Source organism: Pelophylax lessonae (assembly GCF_965119305.1).
Source record: "Pelophylax lessonae genome assembly, chromosome: 2".
In the NCBI taxonomy this organism is placed as follows: domain Eukaryota; kingdom Metazoa; phylum Chordata; class Amphibia; order Anura; family Ranidae; genus Pelophylax; species Pelophylax lessonae.
The window spans coordinates 656,884,163-656,907,731 of record NC_138769.1 but is presented as its reverse complement, the minus strand read 5'-3'; the positions used below and the strand labels follow the sequence as shown (position 1 = coordinate 656,907,731).

General features: G+C 42.6%; 1 protein-coding gene across 1 annotated transcript in view; it reads right to left on the bottom strand.

The window, feature by feature from the left end:
- Positions 1-23,569, bottom strand: part of LOC309548229 (uncharacterized protein) — a 287,045-nt gene that overhangs the window by 63,203 nt on the left and 200,273 nt on the right. Inside the window, exons 18-26 of the mRNA XM_082248181.1 lie at positions 21,496-21,559; positions 14,645-14,694; positions 14,512-14,557; positions 11,007-11,111; positions 7,845-7,949; positions 7,526-7,630; positions 3,155-3,325; positions 2,440-3,038; positions 538-2,129 (exon numbers count right to left, since the gene is read on the bottom strand). Of these exons, the coding sequence (XP_082104307.1) occupies positions 538-2,129; positions 2,440-3,038; positions 3,155-3,325; positions 7,526-7,630; positions 7,845-7,949; positions 11,007-11,111; positions 14,512-14,557; positions 14,645-14,694; positions 21,496-21,559 (2,837 nt within the window). The remainder of the gene's footprint in view (positions 1-537; positions 2,130-2,439; positions 3,039-3,154; positions 3,326-7,525; positions 7,631-7,844; positions 7,950-11,006; positions 11,112-14,511; positions 14,558-14,644; positions 14,695-21,495; positions 21,560-23,569) is intronic.

Here is a 23,569-nt window from a genome sequence, read left to right as displayed (position 1 = left end):
AATTATAGACTTCAGGTATAAAGATGCTATATGTGTATTTATATACGTTATATTCTAGATTATGAATGTTAAATTAAATGATTAAAGTTGTCAACGTCCTATGGGTCCCCATTTTTTTTGGGTTATATTAAATTTTGTATATCAAATTTTTTATATGTGTTAAGACTGAGTACCCTTGGAAAATTGTTTGTCACAATAAATCTGCTATTTATGAATATTAATTTTAGATATGGTATTATTACATGTATCCGTTTATATACCCCTCTGCATAATCAAGTATCCAATGAATTTCCAATTGCCGACGGGTTCTCAACACCCGAGATCCTAGAGGTTATATACATTATATACCCATTTAAATATGATATGTCCAGCCGTACTCATGTAAAGTCCCACATTTCCTTCCTCTTTGCTTGAAAAAATTCCGGGTCTTGGCATAACACTGGACCCTGTGATAACAGGTTTTTTGAGAGCGGCAGATGCCATGGGGGAATCAGTGCCATGGTCTTCAGAGTAGCAAACCAAGGTCTTCTTGGCTACCAAGGGGCAATTAGTATCAACCGGAGGTCCCCCGAGTGATTCAGTTTCTGAAGAACTCTCTGGATCAACATTAGAGGGGGGAAGGCGTAAGCCAGACTGAAAACCCAAGGTTGGGCCAGGGCATCCAACCCCATCATTCCTCTGGACCTGGTGAGGGAGAAGAATTTTTCCACTTTCTTGTTCTGCACTGTGGCAAACAGATCTACTTCTGGTGTTCCGAACCTCTGTATTATCTTTTGAAAAATTCTGGGGTCTAACTCCCATTCTCCCTCCTGAATAAGATGACGACTGAGGAAGTCTGCTTGCAGGTTGTTTTCCCCCCTGATGTGGACTGCTACTAGAGAGACTACTCTTTCCTCGGCCCAGCTTAGGATTGAGGAAGCTAGATCCAAGAGGGGTCTGGATCTGGTCCCTCCTTGCCTGTTCAGGTATACTACCATTGTAGTATTGTCTGAGAGAATGAGGACCTCCTTGTTGAGGATGTTCTCTTTGAAAGCTTTCAAGGCTTCTCCTACAGCTTTCAACTCCCTGAAATTGGAGGAGGCTTGAGTTGTCGCCAACTCCCAGATCCCTTGTGCATGAGCTCCTTCCATGTGTGCACCCCAGCCCTTGGTACTGGCGTCTGTAGTGATCTCTACAGGATCCCATTGTCCCCAGGGCCTGCCCTTCCCTAGGTTGGTCTGTTCTTTCCACCATATCAGGGATTCCCGGGCCTGAGGGGTGAGGACGACTTGTTCGTCCAACGAGTCTGTTTTTCTGTCCCAAGATGACAAATGGAAAAACAGAAGTTCCCTTGCGTGCAGTTGAGCCCACACCAAGGCTGGTATGCTGGCTGACATCAAGCCCAATACTCTCAGAACTTCTCTTCTGGAGCAGGATGGGGAGTCTTCTAACCCTTGGACTGTGGTGACTATCTTGTGCATCCTTTCTTGGGTTAGGAATAGTTTTTGAGCCTTTGAGTCTACTAGGAACCCTAGAAAGTTCCGAAGCTGGGATGGGACCAAAGCTGATTTTTTCAGATTGATAAGCCATCCTAGGCTCTCCAAAACCTCTATTACCCGATGGGTATCCTGGTTTACCTGGTTCTCTGATTTCCCGAAAATCAGTAGATCGTCCAAGTAGGGGATCAGGGCAATCCCTAACATGTGTAGGTGGGCTACCGCTTCTGCAAGAACCTTCGTAAATATTCTTGGACTGGCAGCTAGACCAAAGGGTAGTGCCCTGAACTGCCAATGAGTCGTTTCCCCATTGTTCTCTAAGGCAAACCTCAGGAACTTTTGATGTTCTGGGTGGATGGGAATGTGTAGGTAAGCGTCTCTGAGGTCTAAGGTGGTCATGAAGACATCCTTTAGCAAGTTCTTTCGTACTGAATAAATTGTCTCCATTGAGAATTTTTTGTACGTCAGGAAACTGTTGAGTTTCTTCAAGTTTATTATTAGGCGGAATTTGCCTGATGGTTTTGGAACCACGAACACGTGGGAATACACCCCTTGTAGATGTTGATCCTCTGGTACTGGGGTTATTACTAATTGCTCTGCCAGTTCTTGAATCCCCTGAAGTAGAGCTTCTTTGACCTGAGGTTTCTTGGGGACCTGAGTTATGGTAATTGTGGTGGGTGGTATTGAATTGAATTGAAGGCGATAGCCTTCCTGAATGAGGTTGTAAATATATGGGGAGACTGAAATTTCTCCCCACTGAGGGAGAAATTTTTTCAGTCTGCCCCCCACCTTGATGGTGGCGTCACTTGTTGTCTCTAGAGCCCGCTGAGGAGGGAAAGAGCAAATTATTCCTTTGTTTTCCCTTCCTGAAACCCCATTTCTTGTTGGGTTCTCTTTTACGTCTATTTTGACTATGTTCCTGGGGGCCTTGAAAAAATTTCCTGGGAACATCCTTCCTTTTAACTGGAAATTTCTTCCCTTTTTCTGAGGACCTAGCTAGAACCTCATCCAACCCAGAACCAAATAATAATGATCCTTCAAAAGGCAAGGCACAGAGCTTTGACTTTGAGGTGAGGTCACCCTCCCACTCCTTCAACCAGATAGCTCTTCTGGCTGAGTTTAAAAGGGCACCTGTCTTGGCCGAAGCTACCACCGACTCAACAGCTGCATCTGCCAGGTAGGTTACTGCCTTCCCAATCAGGGTCAGTGAGTCCTGTAAATCCTGAGTCTTATCCTGGGATAAGTTTTTATTCAACCTGTCCAACCAACAGCAGGTATTCCTTGTTACGCAAGAGGCAGCCAAGGCCGGGGCCATGGTAGAGGCATTGGCCTCCCAGGCTTTTCTCAGGAGAGACTCCGCTTTCCTATTCATGGCATCCTTAATGCTGCCTGAATCAGCAAAGGAGAGGTCAGATTTCTTGGTTACTTGAGCCAAGGGTGCATCTAATTTTGGACTTTTGATCAGCTGTTCGATATCTTCCTCCTTAAAGGGGAATCTGCGTTTCCATGACACTGGTTTCTTAAACTTAGTCTCTGGACGCTGCCATTGCTGAAGAACCAACCCTTTGAGGGATTGGTGGATGGGAAAAACTCTAGAAGGAGTCTTACCTAGACCCTTGTAGAGTCTGTCCTGAGCTGATGTCCCTACTTGCAAGTCAGGTATTTCTTCAGAGGCATACACAGCTTGAAGAAGCCCTTGCATGTTATCAAGTCCAAACAGATTCCTGGAAGGTTCTGCTTCCTCTGTTTCTTCTGAGTCCCTATCTCCTCTGCACAGTTACCACACTTTTTAGAGGCAACAGATCCTGGCCCTGAGACAGTAGAAGTTTCCTGAACACCACTCTGGGACTCTGGAAGACAGGATACAACATTGATTAGTATCACTGTTCCCATATATGCAAAGGTATGAGGCCCTATAGAAAGGACACTTAACAGTCCTACTATGGGCAGGGAGAGGGAACATCAAGCATTTTTAGGAAAAATACATCAGCAGACTTTTTCTTTAGAAAGTAAGTTTTTAGATGCACTACAGCACTTACCCGGGTCCGACCTGGGTTTGGCTGCTTTTGCTTGGCCCAGCGCTTCTTCCTTCCCTGGTGGGTGAGTAGAAGGCTTCATCTCCCTGGCAGCTGTCCGAGCTCCTACGGCCTGGGAGCTGCACTACCGCATGTAAAGCGGTTCCGGCATCTCCTCCACCTTCTCCTTCCGCGTTCGTCGGAACTGACGTCACCGGATGTCCGACTCCTTCTGCTCCGACCGCGAGGCTTGAGGCGCTCGCGTCTGACGTCACTTCCAGCGGGAATTTTGAATCTGATCTCTGTGGAGGAGAGATGCTGGCGCCGGGAAAAACGGAGAGAAAGACCAGAGGGATCACCCAGGGTGACCGACGGTTCCCCCGATGGAAGAGGCGACCTGTGAGATACCCGGGAGGGGTGGCAGGTAGAGCTCTACTCTCAATGGCTTTGCTGAACCTGGCTCACAGGGGGACCATAGGACTATCACAAAGTCTGCAGGTCAGTAAAAAAAAAACAAATGTTTCGTAGGAAGAAACACAATCTAAACTGAGGATAGAGGGAAGGGTGGGGCCTTTTAACTGTGTCTTAATTGATTGTGTTTCCGGTAGGAGGAGCCTATCATCTCTCATGTTGGGCCGTCCTGGAAGGCAATTGGAGAAACATGCTTTAGGAACTCCATGAATGAAGAGGGGAACCCGCACAAAAAAAAGTGTAAAAACACTGCAAAGGACACCCCACCGAGCCGTCGGAACAACAAGGTCCAGCACAGCACTACTGCTGCAATAGCAGAAAGAGGGAGAGAAAACCTCACAAGTCACTCACCATCACTGGCAGGTACTCACAGCCCGAACTATCTGCACACCATGCGGCGATCAGGAAGAGGAATATCCCTGTATCAGCTTTAGGGGCCAAGGAAGGGCCTCCCACCGCTGAATCACTGCCCATCTGACTGCAAATCACGGCCGCCGCTATTTGCAATGGGAAATAGGAAAATGGGCACCGAGGCTACAGAAACATGGCCGCCGATCTGTAGCACACAAGGCTACAAGGAAATGGCGGCCCCACACGGCTCCAGGGGGTCCCAGAGCTGGAAAAAAAAAATCAACGGGGGGGCTGGCAGGTGCCCCCACCAGGCCCATCTACCATTCGAGGAGTGATCATTTGGTCACCGGCGGCACACGCCCCCCCCCCACCCACATCGCCAGTGCAGCACCCCATTCAACCTAAAATAGGTATGTCTGCCCCGGGGTGGGGAGGAGGGGAGGGGGTGTGTGGGCAGACACAGGCCTCAATAGACCACGGAGACGGGGGGGGGAAGACGCAAACTGGGAGGGGAGCCGGGGGTCCGACAATCCCAGGGAGGGGCACACGTCCACCCCAAAATCTTCCAGGGGTAGAGGGGGGACAGCTACTTACCACACCAGGGTGGGCACCGCTGCGGACAGGACACCGCTCCATCATAATGAGGGTGCTGTTGGCCAGGAGGAAGCGCTGGGACTCAGGCCGAAGCCAGTTCGTATGCGCCCTCGTGGGACATTTAACTCGCAGACCAGCCCCCGTCCAGTGGGGCTATGTCGCAACCAACCTAGCGCTGCTGCGGTCTGCACGCGCTCGCTGGTCGGACTGGTGGGACCCTAAGGATCTAGATTATCCAGTTCATTGCACAGTCGGGCACTTGATTGTAGATTCTCACAGGAACAAAATAATAAAAAGGAGGAAAAAATTCCATTTAAAGAGAAAAAAAATTGCCAGGACTAGAGATTCCAGGAAGGAACTTGTTCCTTACTCCTGACTAGGTAGAAAAAACCCGAATACCTATAGCAGGAAGTGGGAGAATACCCCCAGGGACTGCCCCACATGCGTGCTCAAGCTTTCCTCTCTGGCTAGTGTCCTACTCCTGTAGGGGGCAGTATAACCCTACAGTCATGAAGATGAAGAGCTGTGTCCGTCAATGAGCGAAAGAAAAATACGTTTTTTGGATCTTGTTATTAAGGTGGAGAATGGTGGACTGGTCACTTCCATATACTTTAAACCAACTGACCGTAATTCATACATCTTTAAGAACAGTTGCTACTATCAACTGTGGCTTGATGGTGTTCCGCAAAATCAGTTTCTCCATATTAAACAGAATTGAACAGAACATTTAGAGGTTCAAGTCAATGTTCTTAGTCAAAGATTCCTTAAAAAGGGATATATGATGCTCCCTTTCCAAACAATATTCTTGATCAAGGAAGGAATACTGATAGAAACCTTTTCCTAATGGAAAAACAAAATGACAGTTTGGAAGATAAAAATAGACAGAGATTTTCTTTAGTTAAGTCTTTTTTTTTCTCATTACCATATCATTAAGAAAATTGTTAAGAAGCATTGACACAATTTACAAAACGATAGTATCTTAGGCTCTATGCTCCTCCCCTGTCCACAGATTGTCTTTATGGTGGGCCCTCTCTAAAAGGACAAAGTGGCTTCTAAAATCCTTGATCCCCTATTAGACCAACTTTTTTCACAACCTGGTAGGGTACCACAAATGTGATAAATCCCAGGTTTGTGGTCTCAATAAGAGCCAGGATAGAAAAATGCTTGAATTCTCTTCCATGGTGACCTCTAAAACATATACTATCAAGCCCTTTATCATATGCAATTCTACATATGTGGTATATTTACTACAATATCCATGTGGGCTTCAATATGTTGGCCGGACCGCCTGTGCAATAAACATACAGTTGAACGAACACATATGTAATATAAGAAAGGGTTTAAAAAAATCAGTGTCTCACGACATTATTATTTAGTACATGGAAGAGATCCATCAGGGACCGTCTTTGTGGGTATAGACAAGTTTACGCCCCATTGTAAGGGGAGTGTCAAAACAAGGAAGGTATCCAAAATGCAGACAAAATGGATCTTTCTCCTTAAAAGTTACATCCCTCACGGGCTAAATACTGACTGGGATGTTAATGCATTTTTAGATAACTCCTGTTCTTTGGTAATTTATTTCTTTTTGTCATATTGTAGTAATTAGCAAATTTTTGTCTCTCTAATGTAGTTATTGTAGTGTTGTACACTCAGCCTCCTAGCCATTTTGGTGTATGCGGTAATTTTGATATATCACATGCTAAGTTTTAAGCATGCCTAATTTTTTAACCAGAACCGCAAGTTTTCTTGTGATGGTGTCCCAGCCTGTGTCTTTCTCTGTATGGGAATGAGGTTGTGATGCGCTGAAGGAGACTTGGTTCCGCGTTTTTGTTTCAAATTTATACTTCCATCATTGGAAGCGTGGCTCAGCTGCCTATATTGCTCGCGGGATTGTGTATTTTGAAAAAGAATCTTGGTTTGGTGCTGTCAGACATTGTGATTGGAAATAAGGCTTGGTTGCAGATATTGGATATTTAAGCCATGACGTGACGTGGTGCCTGTGCACCGGAAGTCCTATGGTGATAAAACACGTAAGGTACAGCGACTTGGTCACGTCTTTGAGTTACCCGGAAGTGAAGGCGGACGGCCATCGTATTTTGCCTAGATTATTTTGATGGAGACACGCGCATGTTCTTTTACCTATGTGAGTAACACTCACTTTTAATAAAGGATTTGTTTTAAGGTTTTACACTATATAGGGTTTTTTATTCATATATACAACACATTTGGGAGTTGGTGTCATCTACTCTGGAATACATTCTGAGACGGCATCCTTGTGGCTGTGGTGATCTCGGCTGGAACATTGCCATAGGAAGAGAGTCCCCAAAGCCTGTTTGACCTGCCTGTTCTCAGGGGGTCCTTGAGTTTTTGTAAAAGGACATCTTATTTGGGTGTTGGTGATCGGCCTCTATGGAGAACGGAAGGTGACTCAACCCATCTTCGATCTCTGGCAGCTGAAACTACTCACTACTTCTAATATCATCCCTGTGGCACTGCTTTTTACGTTACACTTTTTACCTTATATTTATATATTTGGATTTTTTTTTCATCGATTATTTCTGTTAACACTTGGCAAGCCCAAAGCAACACATTATCGGCACCTGGAAAATCTGAACTCACCATAAGTGAGTGCCGTGTCTTCATCTGCATTTGTCATCTCCTCCACAGGCAGGCATCCATTTGTTTGAAGGTTACTAGGAGAAGCTGGCTTGTCCGATGCTTGCCCTGCATCCATTATTACCATAAAAAATATTATGTGTTAAATTATGCGACCTAAATACTTTTCAACTCAAAATGCCTTCTGTTATGCGTTTTTACTTGATGCCACAATTCCTTTCTTATTTAAAATATACAGTATATATGTGTATACATGTTTATTAACACTTGGCAAAGCCGAAGTAACACATTTTTGTGTGCAGCCAGAAAACTCTGTACTCACCATAAAGAAGTACAGTGTCGTCATCTGAGTGTGTTATCGTCTCCACAAGCATGCATTCATCTTCTAGGGGGTGACCAGGAGAAGCTGGCACATCTGCTGTCTGCCCTGTATCCATTATTATCATAAAAAAAAAAAACTAGAATCAAACAGAGCAGATGTAAATACTTTTATACTTTTCAACACAAAATTCCATCTGTTATGCCTTCTTACTTGCGGACACTTTCTTCTCCTATTAAAAATATATATATGTGTATACATGTATAGAGATGTGCACAACAAAAACATTTGTTTGTTTCGCTACGTTAATAATTTTGTTTTGTTATATTCGTTATGTTAGAATGATTCGTTTTCGGAACTCGTTTCCTATATTCGGATTTGTTTCATATGTTTGTTTTTCCGAATAAATTCGTATTTCGAAACCCATTTCAGAAGATTGGGTATATTCGTTTTAACATGTAAATTTGGGAGAATACTTATGCACTCTGTTTGGGTTGGACAGAAGTGGATCCATCATAATCTTCAAATCATTGAATGATATCAAAAATGTGAGAAGGTGCGCTGATATATGTGAATAAGCTGCAACCAAGAGATCCAAATGTACTGCAATAAATGATAATACAAATAGTCTGGTGTGCTAAATTCTAAAGTGTCATGTACAAGTGAAATAACTTAGTGACAAAGTAAGATAAATAGACAATACATAAAAATATTGTTCAGATATTCCACCAAAGTGAAGAACAAATTCATAAATGTGTATTCACGCAAAACAGGTGCAAAATCCCCTAATGGGGGTGAATCAAATAGTCCAAACACCTTTCAAATGGGTGAATGGGCCTCTTACCAGATGCTGGAATTTCTTAAGCGTAAGAAAAATCTCCTCCTGTCTCTCCTGATCCCCTCTGTGGTAGATAGGCTGGGAATCTCCTATGGTCTCACACTCAGTCCCCAAATAATATCACATATCTGTGGAAATGAACCTGGGATGAGCAGATGTTGAAGACGACGATGGTGAATTATGTAGTCAGCTACAGCAAATAAAATTTTCCAATCCACAGGACTGCGACAGGCACAGAAGGCTGGTAGGCTGTTCTCATCCACTCCTACGGAGAGGTGAGACGGCCAGGTAAGCCCTACTGGAGAAAAGGAAGAAGGTCTTACGACTAGGGATGCACCGAAATGAAATTCTTGGCCGAAGCCGAATAATAATGAAATGCTTGGCCGAAGGCCGAATACCGAACGCGGTGTTTCACATTTTTTCCATTTATTTTGCCAATTTTTAGGGGGCACGCTGATGGGCACATTTTATGTTAGGGGGCACTCTGATGGGCAAAACAAAACATTTAAATCAGCGTTGCTCTTAACATAAAATATGCCCATTAGCGTGCCCCTTAACATAAAATATGCTCATCAGAGTGCCCCTTAACATAAAATATGCTCATCAGAGTGCCCCTTAACATAAAATATGCTCATCAGCATGTCCCTTAGCATAAAATAAGGGGCACGCTGATGGCCACATTTTATGTCAAGGGAGCACTCTGTTGGGCACATTTTTTTTCTTTTTTTTTTTTTAAGGGGCACTTTATAGGGCACTCTAATGTAATGAGCATGGCAAGTGGCAACAACATATGGCAGTCTGCACACTAATGCTTGTGCAGCTGCCAGCTACCGTGTTCTCCCCCAAATGTGCTCAGCTCCACATCACATACCTGAACTGCAGCCAGAGCCAAAAGCCGCGAACAGGGGGGCGGGGCGTGGACCTAGTGTGAAGGAGCCGCAGTCAGGAGCAGGGGGCGGAACGCGCGCGTGACGTCACACCCCCTACTCGCGGCCGGACAGGACACCGGCGGCGTGTGAGAAGGGAGCCGCGAGCCGCAATGAGGAAGGTGAGCGGTCAGGGCAGAAGCTGACATTGTTCAGCTCAAAATTATTCGGCCTTTTGACTTATTCGGCCGAACGCCGAAAGTGCTATTTTCTCTATTTTCGGCCGAATAATGTTCGGCCGCCGAATATTCGGTGCATCCCTACTTACGACATAATCCTGGGAGATGCTGGGAGATTGTCAGTAAGAGACTCCACAATTAAGCTTCTCTCAGGTTTATCCTGACTCTTTGCAAACATGAAAAACACCACAGCAGATTGTGTGTATGGGTGGGGAGGTAAGACCATAGGAGATTCCCAGCCTATCTACCACAGAAGGGATCAGGAGAGACGGGAGGAGATTTTTCTTACGCTTACGAAATTCCAGCATCTGGTACCATTCACGCATTTGAAAGGTATGGGAAGATAGTATTCATTCTCCTATCACGAGGGGTCAATTCTCTGGAGGTGGCTGCCTTTTTCGCCCTTATTATTTATATCTGCTGGTAAGAAGCAAACCTGCTAGGTGGTGGGATATTTAATTGTCACATCCACACGGGAGCACCGTTTCATTTTCATCCAGCACAAGATTTTTCACGTTTGTTTGCATTCAAGATTTTGAACTTTGAATTGGTTATTGTTTGGACTATTTGATTCACCCCTATTAGGGGATTTTGCACCTGTTTTGTGTGAATACACATTTATGAATTTGTTCTTCACTTTGGTGGAATATCTGAACAATATTTTTATGTATTGTCTATTTATCTTACTTTGTCATGAAGTTATTTCACTTGTACATGACACTTTAGAATTTAGCGAACCAGACTATTTTTATTATTGAATGATATTAATTTTGGATTCATTCATTATTTTATGATTCAGAGATTCTGATGGATCCGCCTCTATCCAACCTTAACTAGAAATCATTATCTTATTTTATTTTTTATTTTTACCCTACTGTATTTATTGCAAGATACCCCATTTCATAGGTAGTGCAGCTTTAAGAATAAATGTTAATGCAACATAAAAATGAAATAGGTACACATAGATACAGATTGTTGCATCGTTACATTTTTTTTTTTTTTAGATGCTTCAAATATCACCAGAAGGTCTGAATTAAACAAATTAATACAAATAAATTTAGTTGTTTCGTTGTAATTTACTTTGGATTCATTGAAATTGGTTACTATTGTGATTTGGAGATTAAGATACATTCGAATCTCCGACTAACAAAAAATTTGTCTGAAATTCAATTCGTAACTAAAGCAATACATTTTATGAGCAGCCAGAAAAATCTGAGCTCACCATGAAGATGTACAATGTCTTCATCTGCCTGTGTTATCTCCTCTGCAACCCTGTGTCCATCTTCTGGGAGGTCACCAGGAGAAGGCGGCTCATCTGCTGTCTGCCCTGTATCCATTATTATCATAAAAATATTAAGCATCCGATTCAGTTGAAGTAAATATCTTTTGACACAAAACTATTTTTGAAATGTCTTCTCATTTAGTTATAACATTGTTTACATTTTTAGATTTCAATCTGTTTATTCGTTTTCACAACATTTTCAAAATAGGACAGACATTAGGTATTTGGTCACCTTCAGCATTGTACATTTCAATGGTGGTTATCGGTAATCTTGTTTTGATACAGGCACGAATAATAACATCATCATACAATATACTATGTTATTCGAAAGGGTAATTATTGCATAAACTTACAATAATATACAGTTTAGTATAGTCTGGTATAGTTTACCATCTTATTTTATGTTAAATATGAGAAGATGGGAAAGTACCCAATAACCTATTTTGAGAATTGTGAGTACTTCACTGTAGAGGAGAAAAGAAAATAGAGGAAAAGTTGAAAAAGGATTGCAAGTGAAGAGAAAAGAAAAAGGATAGATGAAGGGGAGGGTTGTAAGGGAGGATGCAGATCAGTCAGAGAAGGGAGTCTGGGTAAGATGGGAGCCCAGCACACCATAATATCCACACCTATAGGAACCCTAGATCATCAAGGATCTAGCCTCCACCTAAGCAGCCCAAATTTTACCAAAGCTTTTAGGGTATTTTCAACTCATATAAGTTTGTATATAGGCAGTTTTGAGTCAATCAGACCTCCAGCAGGAGACCGTGGGAAGGTCTGGCTGTTTCCATTTAGAAAGAATAACTTTTCTGGCATAAAATGCCACACATAACACAGAGTTTTTTGCGAGTGGTAGAGCAGCCCTATCACAAATATTCAAAAGGAGTGTCCTCGGATCCAACACCACCGACAGGCCTCCTACTGAGTTTATCTCAGCTACTGCCTCTCCCTAAAATCTCTAAATAAGGGGAGAGGACATGCATAAACGTACCAGTCTCATCTTGACATTTGGGCAGCAGTCAGACTGTGTAGGGTAGATCACTGCAAGTCTTGAGGGGTGTAATATGCTTTATGAAGAAATCTGAGCTGAATATACTGTATCTGTTCCTAGCTATCTTACCAGGGGAATACAAGATCCAGTTTAACTTGTGCTTGACAAAGTCAGCGGACACAACCTGTTTCCAACTTGTGATCACAGTTCTAGCAGATAGGAATATGCACTCACCGGGCCACTTTATTAGGTAAACCTGTTCAATTGCTTGGTATCACAAATTGCTAATCAACCAATCACATGGCAGCAACTCAATGCATTTAGGCATCAATACGTGGTGAAGACGACTTGCTGAAGATCAAACTGAGCATCAGAATGGGTAAGAAAGAAGATTTAAGTGACTATGAACGTGGCATTGTTGTTGGTGCCAGAGGAGCTGGTCTGAGTATTTAAAAAACTGCTGATCTACTGGGATTTTCATGCACAACCATTTCTAGGATTGACAGAGAATGGTCCGAAAAAGAGAAAATATCCAGTGAGCAGCAGTTGTGTGGAGGAAAATGCCTTGTTGATGTCACAGGAGAATGGGCAATCTTATTAATGATTGAAAGGCAACAGTAGCTCAAATAACAACTCATTACAACCAAGAAATGCAGAATACCGTTTCTGAATGCACAACACATCAAACCTTGAAGTAAATGGGCTACAGCAGCAGAAGACCAATGGATGCCACTCCTATCAATTAAGAACAGAAAACTAAGGCTACAATTTGCATAGGCTCACCAAAATTGGAAGATAGAAGATTGCAAAAACGTTGCCTGGTCTGATGAATCTGGATTTCAGCTGCGACATTCAGATGGTAGAGTCAGAATTCGACGTAAACAACATGAAAACATGGATCCATCCTGCCTTGTATCAATGGTTCAGGCTGGTGGTGTAATTGTGTGGGGGATGTTTTGTTGGCACACTTTGGGTTCACTTAGTACTAATTGAGCATTGTTTAAATACCATGGCCTACCTGAGTATTGTTGCTGACCATGTCTATCCCTTTATGACTACAGTGTACCCATCTTCTGATGGCTCCTTCCAGCAGGATAATGCACCATGTCACAAAGCTCAAATCATCCAATGGTCTCCACAGTCACCAGATCTCAATCCAATAGAGCACCTTTGGTACGTGGTGCAAATCTGCAGCAACTGTGTGATGCTATCATGTCAATATGGACCAAAATCTCTGAGGAATGTTTCCAACACCTTGTTGAATCTATGCCACGAAGAAATAAGACAGTTCTGAAGGCAAAAGGGGGTCCAACCCATTACTAGCAAGGTGTACCTAATAGAGTGTCCGGTGAGTGTATATGACAATCTTTTTAGGTGTTTAGGAAGGTCACTGTCAATTTCCTGAAATAGTGATACTTATGGTGATCTAGAGATATTCACCATGGTGACAACATTAATTCATTTGAAGATTGTGATCCAGAATCTAGTTATTTTTGGACATTGTCACCATATGTGTAACATTGTACCCACTTGGTCACAATTTCTAAAGCATTGAGATATTTGTGGAAACAGTTTATCTGCTCTGGTAGGGACCATGTACCATTTTAGTAGCGTTTTGCAATTAGATTCCAAAAGAGTTGTATTGATAGCTATCTTGGATAAATCATAGGCTATTTCTTGCAACTGATAGATCTACAGTGAGTCTATATTCAAGTCTTGTTCCCATTGTTTCATAAATGGGAGTTTATGACACATGTACATTACAGAAATACAACCTCTAGTGGTAATCTCTAATTTTGTAAAATATTTCAAATAATGTTGATGTTAAATTAAGAGCCGGTTCACATAGGCGCGACCCGACTTGCCGGGGCGACCTGTGAAGTCGCGGTGTGCAGCTCGCACCGCGACCTCGGAGAGGCATGCACGGACTTCATATCATTGAAGTCAATGCAGGTCGCTCCAAAGTAGTACAGGACCCTTTTTCTAAGTCGGAGCGACTTGTGTCGCTCCTATTAGAACGGGTCCTGTGCTAATCTATGGCAGGCGACCCATGGCGACTTGTCAGGCGGCCAGGTCGCCTGACAAGTCGCCCCAGTGTGAACCGGCTCTAAAGATAGTATGTTTTAGTTTAGTCTTATAGTAAGACATAAGTTGAATATAAAGAAACATTTAACAGAGTCAGTCTAGGCCTCCAACTTGTTTTAATTTGGTTGCAGATGCAGTAAATCCAACATCCCTATTCTACTTCCAGACTTCAGACCTGACTTTGGGAAGTCATAATATCAGGACATATTTTTATTCCTAGTCAGGATAAGACAAACAGAGGACTGGATGTCATAGGTAACACCTCACTCAACTTATTTTACACTTTTTTAATATATAGTGCCACCTAAACTACAGACTTCCAATAATCCAAAGAAGGAAGACCCAGGAAAGGATTGAATTTCCAAACCATACCTGAATTTCTAAGGTCTCCATCCACACTACTCAAATATTTTTGGGTCTGTTACAAAGAAAGTAAGATTAGTATATGTATATTAATAAGGTGGTATATTTCAATTTTGAGATGTATGACTGCACATGGTCTTACTCGTTGGGAAACGATACGGTGTTCTGAAGCTTGTTCAGAGGTCGCACCACCTACATATGTAAAAATAATGATACATATTACTCTGATGGAAAGCCATGAAACAGTGCATTTCTTGAGGCACATAATGGTAAGACAACAAGATGACAACCCCCCCGCAAAAAAAACAAACAGAACCACATTACATGGAAATGGAAGAGCGGGAGATTTTGAAAAAACAAAGGCTGTGCAGACGCAGTATATGTTCATAGATATATATTTTTGGCAGGCCTGCCTATAATGAATGCTCAAACCTGTGTGAAATGATGAAGTGAATCTGATTTGTTTTGCAATCTTTGACTGCTCTTGGCCATTCCATTTTTGTACACTGGTACCAATGCTTTACAACAGGAGGAGACACTGGATTCTGTGACCGGTGTTGTTGTTTGGATCCAGGAGAGAGACGGAAAGATTTAGAGGCTATTGAAATGGGATTATGTGAGCATGGTGGGAATGGTGACAAGATCTGTACAGTGTGTGGATACACCGGCACCATTTGTACACCAGGGCTAATCAGAGATTAAAAAGCGCTATTGGACCTACTTCGTTGTGAAGGCCATGATGCCCGATAAGCGCATATTATTCTTATCTTGGTGCATAGACAGGAGACTAGTTGGCATAAAGAGGGGAATGGCAATGTGATACCTATGAAGTGCTTTCTGCTCTATTCTTGGGACCATGGGCATTGCTAGCACAGAGCCCCACTGAACTGTTGCCACGCATCTTGTTTTTTTTTTTTTTTGTAGTATTTTACAAATTTGGCACCATTACGACCTGCACTGCAGCACCTTAAGTGCAAGTGGTTGCTGTGTTAGATTGAAATCTTAATTTCTCTGCCCATGGATACACCTGTGCAGCTGTGGGTTTATTATGAGTGGCTGCAGCTGTGAAAAAAGTGAAGACTTTGGTTCCCCTTTTCATCTGTGTTCTATTCATAGAAGCCATACTATCAGTCCCTGCAATAAAATACTCTCTGAATTGGGGAATTGGACCTTTCATCTGTCTGTCCATCCTCCATCCATAGGAAGCTTTTTAATGTGGGCACTGATAGTACAGCTGTTGTGAATGGAGCACAATTGCAGGTATACAGTAGTTGGTACATTGGACGAGTGCCTGTCACAGCTGCAGCAGCTCAAATTAACCCCGTTGCACCAGAAGATCACAGCTTGGGGGGATAAAGATTTCAATCTAACACAACAGGCACAAGCACAGAGGACACTTTTCATTGCAAGCACTGTCAGCAGTGCTAGTTTTCATTTCAGAAAAAAAACTACATTTACAAAACTTCAGCCTTAAAGTCCCTCTCGCGCTAATGCAAGTTGGTCACACCCATCATTCTGAGCAGTGTGCTTCACATAAATAATTTCTCCTAACATTGTCAAACTTCTTAGCAGCATTGAGGCCCAGTACAGCTATTGCTCTATTATAACCTATATGTTTAGAAATACTCAATGCAATTCAACTGTGGATCTTTCTGGAATAAAATTGTATTAGTTTGGTAATTTTGGTTAGTCAGCTGGCCTGCCATTTGCCCAAAAATGTGGTGTTGGTTTAATAAAGAGACGGGTCTATAAGGCTGGGTTCACATTGTTGCACTGCAAGTGATTTTCACACGGTTTTTAGGGTCAGATCTCAGAATGGTGGATAGTACCAAATAGCAATGATCAGGCAATCCTCTAGGTACAAATTGACCGTTTGCTGCATATGAGAGGTAAAATTTGTTTCCCAGAGGCAAGTTCCTGGATAGTGTCATATAAAAAGAAGAAAAAAGTATAAATACTGACAGAATACCTACAAATGCCTATAAGGCTAGGTTCACACCTGTGCGGGTGGTTCCTGCTGCGGTTCACACCTGTTCCCACAGCCGCAATCACCAGCATAGAAAAACGCACTGGGCTGTGCAGGTGCTATTAATGCTAATGGCACTGGAAATCGCACACGCACTAGTAACTGCATTCCCCCTGTGGTTCCTGTGCCAGCTGCGATTTCTAATATGCTGAAGGGACCTTTTCCCTGCATTTTAGGAGGCATGGCAGTAGAAAGCTCGTGTGCCCCATCTGTGTTGGGATTTGGTACCACACAAGTTGGTCCGAAGGTCCCGGACCTGCTGATCAGCTTAGCGAATCACAGTACAGAGCCCTGTGTTTACTAGCAACACAGGGCTCTGTACATGGAGCAGAGATGGGGCTGTTTTTGGCAGGGGGAAAAATCAGTCACATCTACTAGTAAAAGCAGCACATATTGCACACATTACACTTGTTAGGCACACAGCTAACCCTTTCATTTCCTCTAGATGCTAACCCCCTCCCAGCCAGTGTCATTAGTGCAGTGACAGTGCATAGTATTAGCAGTGATCACTTTATTACACTGGTGATGTCATTTGTCAGTTCTCACCCAATGTAAGTTATTGCCAGATTGCTCACCACACCATCACTGTCCAACTATAAGCTGCTAATCCCCTCCACTACTTGTATAAAAAAAGTAAATAAAAATTCCAGTGTATATATTTGTAGACAGTATAACTTTCACGTAATTCAATCAATATACACTTATTGGGATTTTTGTTTTGCCAAAGACATGTAGCAGAATCCATTTTGGCCTAAATTTATGAAGAAATTTGATATGTTTTATAGCAAAAAATAAAAAATACAGTTTTTTCTGTCTTTTTTTTTTTCATTTATATAAGTAAAAAAACCCAGTGGTGATCAAATACCACTAAAAGAAAGCTCTATTTGTGTGAAAAAAAAAGGTTATAAATTTAATTTGCAAACAGGGTTGCATGACCGCGCAACTGCCAGGTAAAATAGCACAGCACAGAATAGCAAAAAATGGCTTGGTCATGAAGGCCAGAGAAGGTCAAGTGGTAAACAGAATTCCCCTTTACTGCACAGAAAAAAAAGGCCTAGCCTTTTACCACCTGTTGACAAAGTTCAGGAAAAAACTAATTTGCAGTGACAGGATACCTGTCACTAACTGGAAAAATTGCAGGTGCCTCTGATGTTGCTAGAACATTTGACTAATCCAGGAAAAGTGAAATCCCTAGCATAGCCACATTTCAACCTCCTTGCAAGTCATAGCCCTCTCCTCGTCTGAGAGTGTGTAAATACTTTCTGTGCTGGCCTAGCTCCTCTGCCAGAAGTAGTCGGGGAAGAGAGAAGTATTATAGTGTCACTTGAGTGACAGCTCTGAGATTTCTGGGGCTGCTGACTTATCTAAGATGGAGGTGCTGAGCAGTGTTTAAGGGCTTGTGCATGTCTATACAATGGAGAGTATTACAGGTAAAGAACATGTATAAAATACATTAAATGAGAAGGTTGTTGTTGAAATTAATGATTTAGTGACAAGGACCCTTTAAGCATTCCACTGATCACAAGAAGAATGGGCAGATATAATATTGGAATAATTTAAAATTTTAAATCTGTATTTCACACTGAGGAGTTTTTCAAGCACTTTTGTGTTAAAATAAAAAAGCACCTGCTCCCTGGGGTGTTGAGCTTTTGCTGCGGTGAAAAAAATCCTGCTTGCAGCATCTTTGGGGAACTAAAAAAAGGGCACCAAAAATGTTCCTCTCCATTTAAATAATTGGGAACCGCCTCAAAAGCACCCCAACTAAGCATTTTTGATGCAGGTTTTGAGTTGCGTGTTCTTTAGAAACCCCACCAAAAGCACCACGAAAGCGCTCCATTAACGCATAGGCATATTACTAACAGTTTTGAAATGAACCAGTGTGAAAGTGCCCTAAAGTGGAAGTAAATGCAAAACCTAAGTAAGGGCACTTTCACACCGCTTCACTTCAAAACTGCCAGTAAAACACCTGTGTGTGAATGGAGAGCTTTTGGTGTGGTTTTTAACCACTTAAGCCCCGGAAGATTTTACCCCCTTCCTGAACAGGGGTTTTTTTGCGATTTTTTACTGTGTGACTTTAACGGACAATTGTGCGGTCGTGCAATGCTGTACCTAAACGAATTTGACGTCCTTTTTTCCCACAAACAGAGCTTTCTTTTGGTGGTATTTGATCACCTGTGCGATTTTTACTTTTTGCACTATAAACAAAAAAAGAGCGTAAATTTTGCAAAAATAACAATATTTTTCACATTTTTTTTATATGAAATTCCCCCCAAAAAAAATGTAAAAACCAACATTTTTGGCCAATTTGTTTTCTGCTACATATGTTTGGTAAAAAAAATGGCAAAAAGCGTATTTTGATTGGTTTGCGCAAAAGTTATCGCGTTTACTAACAAAGGGAAAGATTTTTGTCATTTTTGGTGTTTTTTTTTAACGCGTAATGGCGGCGATCTGCGATTTTTTTGCGGTACTGCGACATTGCGGCGGACAGATCGGACCCTTGACTGACATTTTTGACACTTTTGGGGTTACCAGTGACATTACTGCAGTAATCAGTGCTATACATATGCACTGTTACTGCAAAATGACACTGGCAGGGAAGGGGTTAACTTTATTGGGGAGGGAGGGGTTAAGTGTGTCCCTAGGGGCGTGATTCTAACTGTGATTGGCTGTGGCTACTAGTGTAGGAACAGTGATCAACGGTCCTACATAGTAGAACCGTGTGATCACTGTTTCTACACAGGGGAGAATGACAGGCGGCTTGTTTACATCAGCCGCCTGACTTTCTCCCTCTGCACCGACGATCGGCGAGTGACCGGCGGACATCGGGTCCGCCGGTCACACGCACTGACTTCATTGTGAACGAGCCGCGGCGGGCGCGCGCTCGCCCGCTATTGGCTCACAAGGAAGTGACAGGCAAGCGACGTAGATCTACGTCACTTTGCCTGGCCGGGGCTGACCCCCGCAGTAAATAGTCGTGCGGCGGTCGGCAACCGGTTAAAGGACATGTGACTTAAAAACTGCACCAAAAATGCTTTGTGGGGGTGTGGCAGTTCCCAATGGAGAGGAGTGCTTTTGGTGCACTTTTTTTTACCTCCCCAAACATGCTCCAGGGATGCTCCAAGCAGGATTTTGTTTTCTACAACAAAAGTGCCCTGCCTCAGTGTGAAAACATTCAATGATTTTAAAGGGAGGCATTTTTCTTGAGCTTTTTAGGCACTTTTTTTTTTAACACAAAAGCGCTTGAAAAACTCCTCAGTGTTAAAGGATGCCAATGCTAAACTTACTCTCAGCCACATTCTAAACCTAATCAATCTAGCCCTGTAAAGAAAAAAAAATCTCTATACTTACCTGATCTGTAGCAGCTCTGGCCCGGTCCCACGCTGAGCTGTCAGCGGTGGCTTCAAAGTGTAGGTGTGTGCAGGAGAGGCAGCCGACAACAGACGTGCCATAGTAGGTCTATGGGTGACGTTACTTCCCAGCCATTGTTGGCGGTCTCCTGCACACAGAGGGTGCCGCTGGAGACCAGACCGGAGCAGCTACAGAGCAGGTAAGTATAATGATTTTTTCTTTACAGGGCTAGATAGATTAGGCTTAGAATGTGGCTGAGAGTAGGCTTAGAGTTAGTTAGATTTTGCCTTTACTTCCGCTTTAAATCAAAATTAACATTTTTCAACCAATGTGTGTATTTATACTAATTGATTCCAGTACTTATGATTACACTATTTAAATCCTGAACCTGAGGTCTGCTGATGCAAGCTACCATTCTACTGTATGTAGCACCTGCTTTGCACATCTATTTTTGTGCTTATGATTACACTATAAATAATGTACTTGAGGTCTGTGGGGACAAGATATTATGTGTGACGCATGCTTAGCTGTGTTCCAGGGTTTGTTGTTTTTCATGGGTTAAAAGAAAAGTGTACTGTATATTTCTGAGATCCGATAAAAGCAATGCATTGAATGTCTAGATGTCTGTAAAAAATAAGGGTGAATGAGTATGGGCCTGAGGGCTTCAGTCCTCCATCCTTGCATAATGCGAGAAGGTGATGGTGGTACAAAAACAAATGCCAGCAGCACAGCAAGCGAACCGAAAGTACCAATTCAGGCCATTTCTTCAAACTGTCTCAACTGGAAACCTGCAGGCTTTATCACCTTTGCAGTTTCAGCCAGAAAGAAAAAATACTGGTCTATCATATAGATCTGGGCAAGAAGAACTGGAAAGAAACAAGCGGGCAGGAGTGGTGTACCAGGTGGAACAAAGTTCAGAATTTGATGAGCCATCTCACATAGTGTCTGGGGGTTGTAATGGTGTCAAAAAACATGAGAGCACCACATTAAGGCCTCATGCACACTGGACATTTTTTACAGCTGCTGTTTTGGTGTCAGATGTTTTTTTTCTGCAGCCAGTAAACTCCTTAGCATGTTATCCTATGTGTCCATGCACAAATAGGCTGTTATCAACAGTTTTTTGGCAGGGGCGTTTTCTGGCTGGAAAAAAAACCCCTAGAACTAGTAGGTTATTAGATGAGTTTTTCAGGTGTAAAAACTCTCTAAAGCTGATAAAAGCTGAAAACCGTTAAAAAAATGCTGTTTATCAGCGTCTTTGAGCCGTAAGCTTTTATGGAAGTATAGTTTTGCTAAAAACCGCTGAAATGCTCATTCTACAGCGTTTTACAGCTAATGTTACTGGCTTTTTTTTTTTATAACATCCAGTGTGCATGAGGCCTAATAAAGCAAGAAAAACAATGACAACAATGGATTAGGGGGAAGGAGGATTCTTTGGTGCCCATTATTGATAGCACTGGTCATAACAATTTCCCTTTCTTCCATTATAGGACTGTCCTATGCACACCATCACTGAAACCACACTTGAAATTTGCAATTCATTAGGGTGAATCCTATCTGGTTCCGAATCAAGCTGGAAATAGACACATTTTGAGCGTCTTTTTCCACTCGTTTTTACTTACCCTCTTTGCTTTGTAATTTGCTCAATGATGCCACCACAGATTTTGGAGTGCTTGGAAACTTTAAAATAAAGACATATATTCACATTATAACTTTAGCACTTAAGTATTTTGCGAATGATTTCGTAGCTATCAGATCAATTACCACTAACAAATACGAGTGGAACATGTAACATGTTGCAAAAAGTGAACTTCTCCTTTAACACAACTCACAGTGATGCATGAGTAACGCACAATAACGCACTGCAGCAGATGGCTAAAAATGGGCCCTCAAAGATTGTTGCACTGATATACTGTACGAAGTGTGTCTAAAAGGTTTGGTGAATGGTATCAGAAAAACAAAAACAGAAGATACAAACAAATTACCTTTAATGGTCTTCAAAATAATTACCATCTTTCACAACACACTTTTGTCAATGCTCATAAAGCTTCTGGAAACTGTCCGCAAAGGCCTCTTTATGAATCGATCGCAGAATCGCTGTCAAACATTTATGGATTACCTTATGGATGATGCCATCATTGTCGAAGAAGGCGATCCACATTGAATTGACCTTGGACTTTTGCAGGTGACTCTTTTTGGGTCATGGGGAAGACTTTGAACACCATTCCATTGATTGCCGCTTGGATTCCAGATTGAACTGGTAGCACTAGGTCTCATCCCCTGTGATTGAACTAGTAGCACCAGGTCTCATCCCCTGTGACTATGGTTCGCAGAAAGGATGGATCCTGGTCACACATGGTAATGAAATCTTCAGAGGTTTCCAGCCATTTTGCTGTTCGTCTGTCAGCTTGTGCAGCACAAACCAGGAACAGATCTTCTGCTTACCCAAATCTTTGCGGACAATGGTGTGCACTGTGTCCTTGCTAAAGCCCAATTTCTCCTCTATCAACCAGAGTAATTTGCCAATCTCGTGCCAGCATTTGTCGCACTCGCTCGATCATGTTTCGGGTTCTGCTTGTCGATGGCCGACCCAAATGTGGCTCATCCTCAGTAGTTTCCTTCCGGTCGTGAAAGCGTTTGAAACAGTCAAACACATTTTCTGCTCAAGGCTTCCGTCCCATACACTTGCACAAACATTTCATGCGTCTCTGTCACTGTTTTCCCCAATTTGTAGCAGAACTTGATGTTTACTCATTGCTCTACCGTGTTTCCCTGAAAGTAAGACCTAGTGTTATTTTCGGGGAGGGCTGCAATATAAGCCCTACCCCGAAAATATGCCCTATTTTAGCATATGAAAAATCCTAGGATGCACTTTATTAGCGTTTTAAATAATGTCCAGTGTGTTTTTGTAATATAATACTGTGAAATACCTTCCTTACATCGCCGCTCTGCTCTCAGCTGATTCCCAGCTGTCTTTCTCCTCTCATAGCTGTCAGAGGGGGATCTCAGCCTCTCCCCTCTACAGTGTACACAGAAGCGCTGGTTGTTCAATTAGAATTGTGGGAAATACCTTCGGTACATCGGCGCTTCCGTAACCCCCAGCTGTCAGCCAGGGAAAAAGAGGACAGCAGAGCGGCAGATCAGATAAACCTATTCTAATCTAATCTACCCGACTCTTCTGTGTACACTGCAGAGAGGAGGGGCTGAGATCCCCCTCTGTCAGCTATGAGAGGAGAAAGACAGGAGAGAGCAGGAGATTAGCTTAGCACAGAGCAGCGATGTAATGAAGGTACCGTATTTCACACAATTGTATTACAAAAACACTCACTGGACAGTATATATATAAAACACTAATAAAGTGCATCCTAGGATTTTATATACACTAAACTAGGTTTACACAGGATTTCTGGCAGGCAGGGAGGGCAGAGAGGGACAGAACATTACAGTTAAGGCCTACCCCGAAAATAAGCCCTACTGTGTCTTTTGGTGCCAAAATTAATATAAGACCCGGGCTTATTTTCGGGGAAACACGGTATTGCACTGTGACCCTACCTCTCACACTGACTATGTTCGACTGTCCACAATTGACCCTGATAGACACGTGTATTCCATGCTAGGTGTCACTTCTTGATGGCCCATTTTGCCATTGAGATATCAGACCATTTACCAAACTTTTTAGACAAAACTCGTATAGTA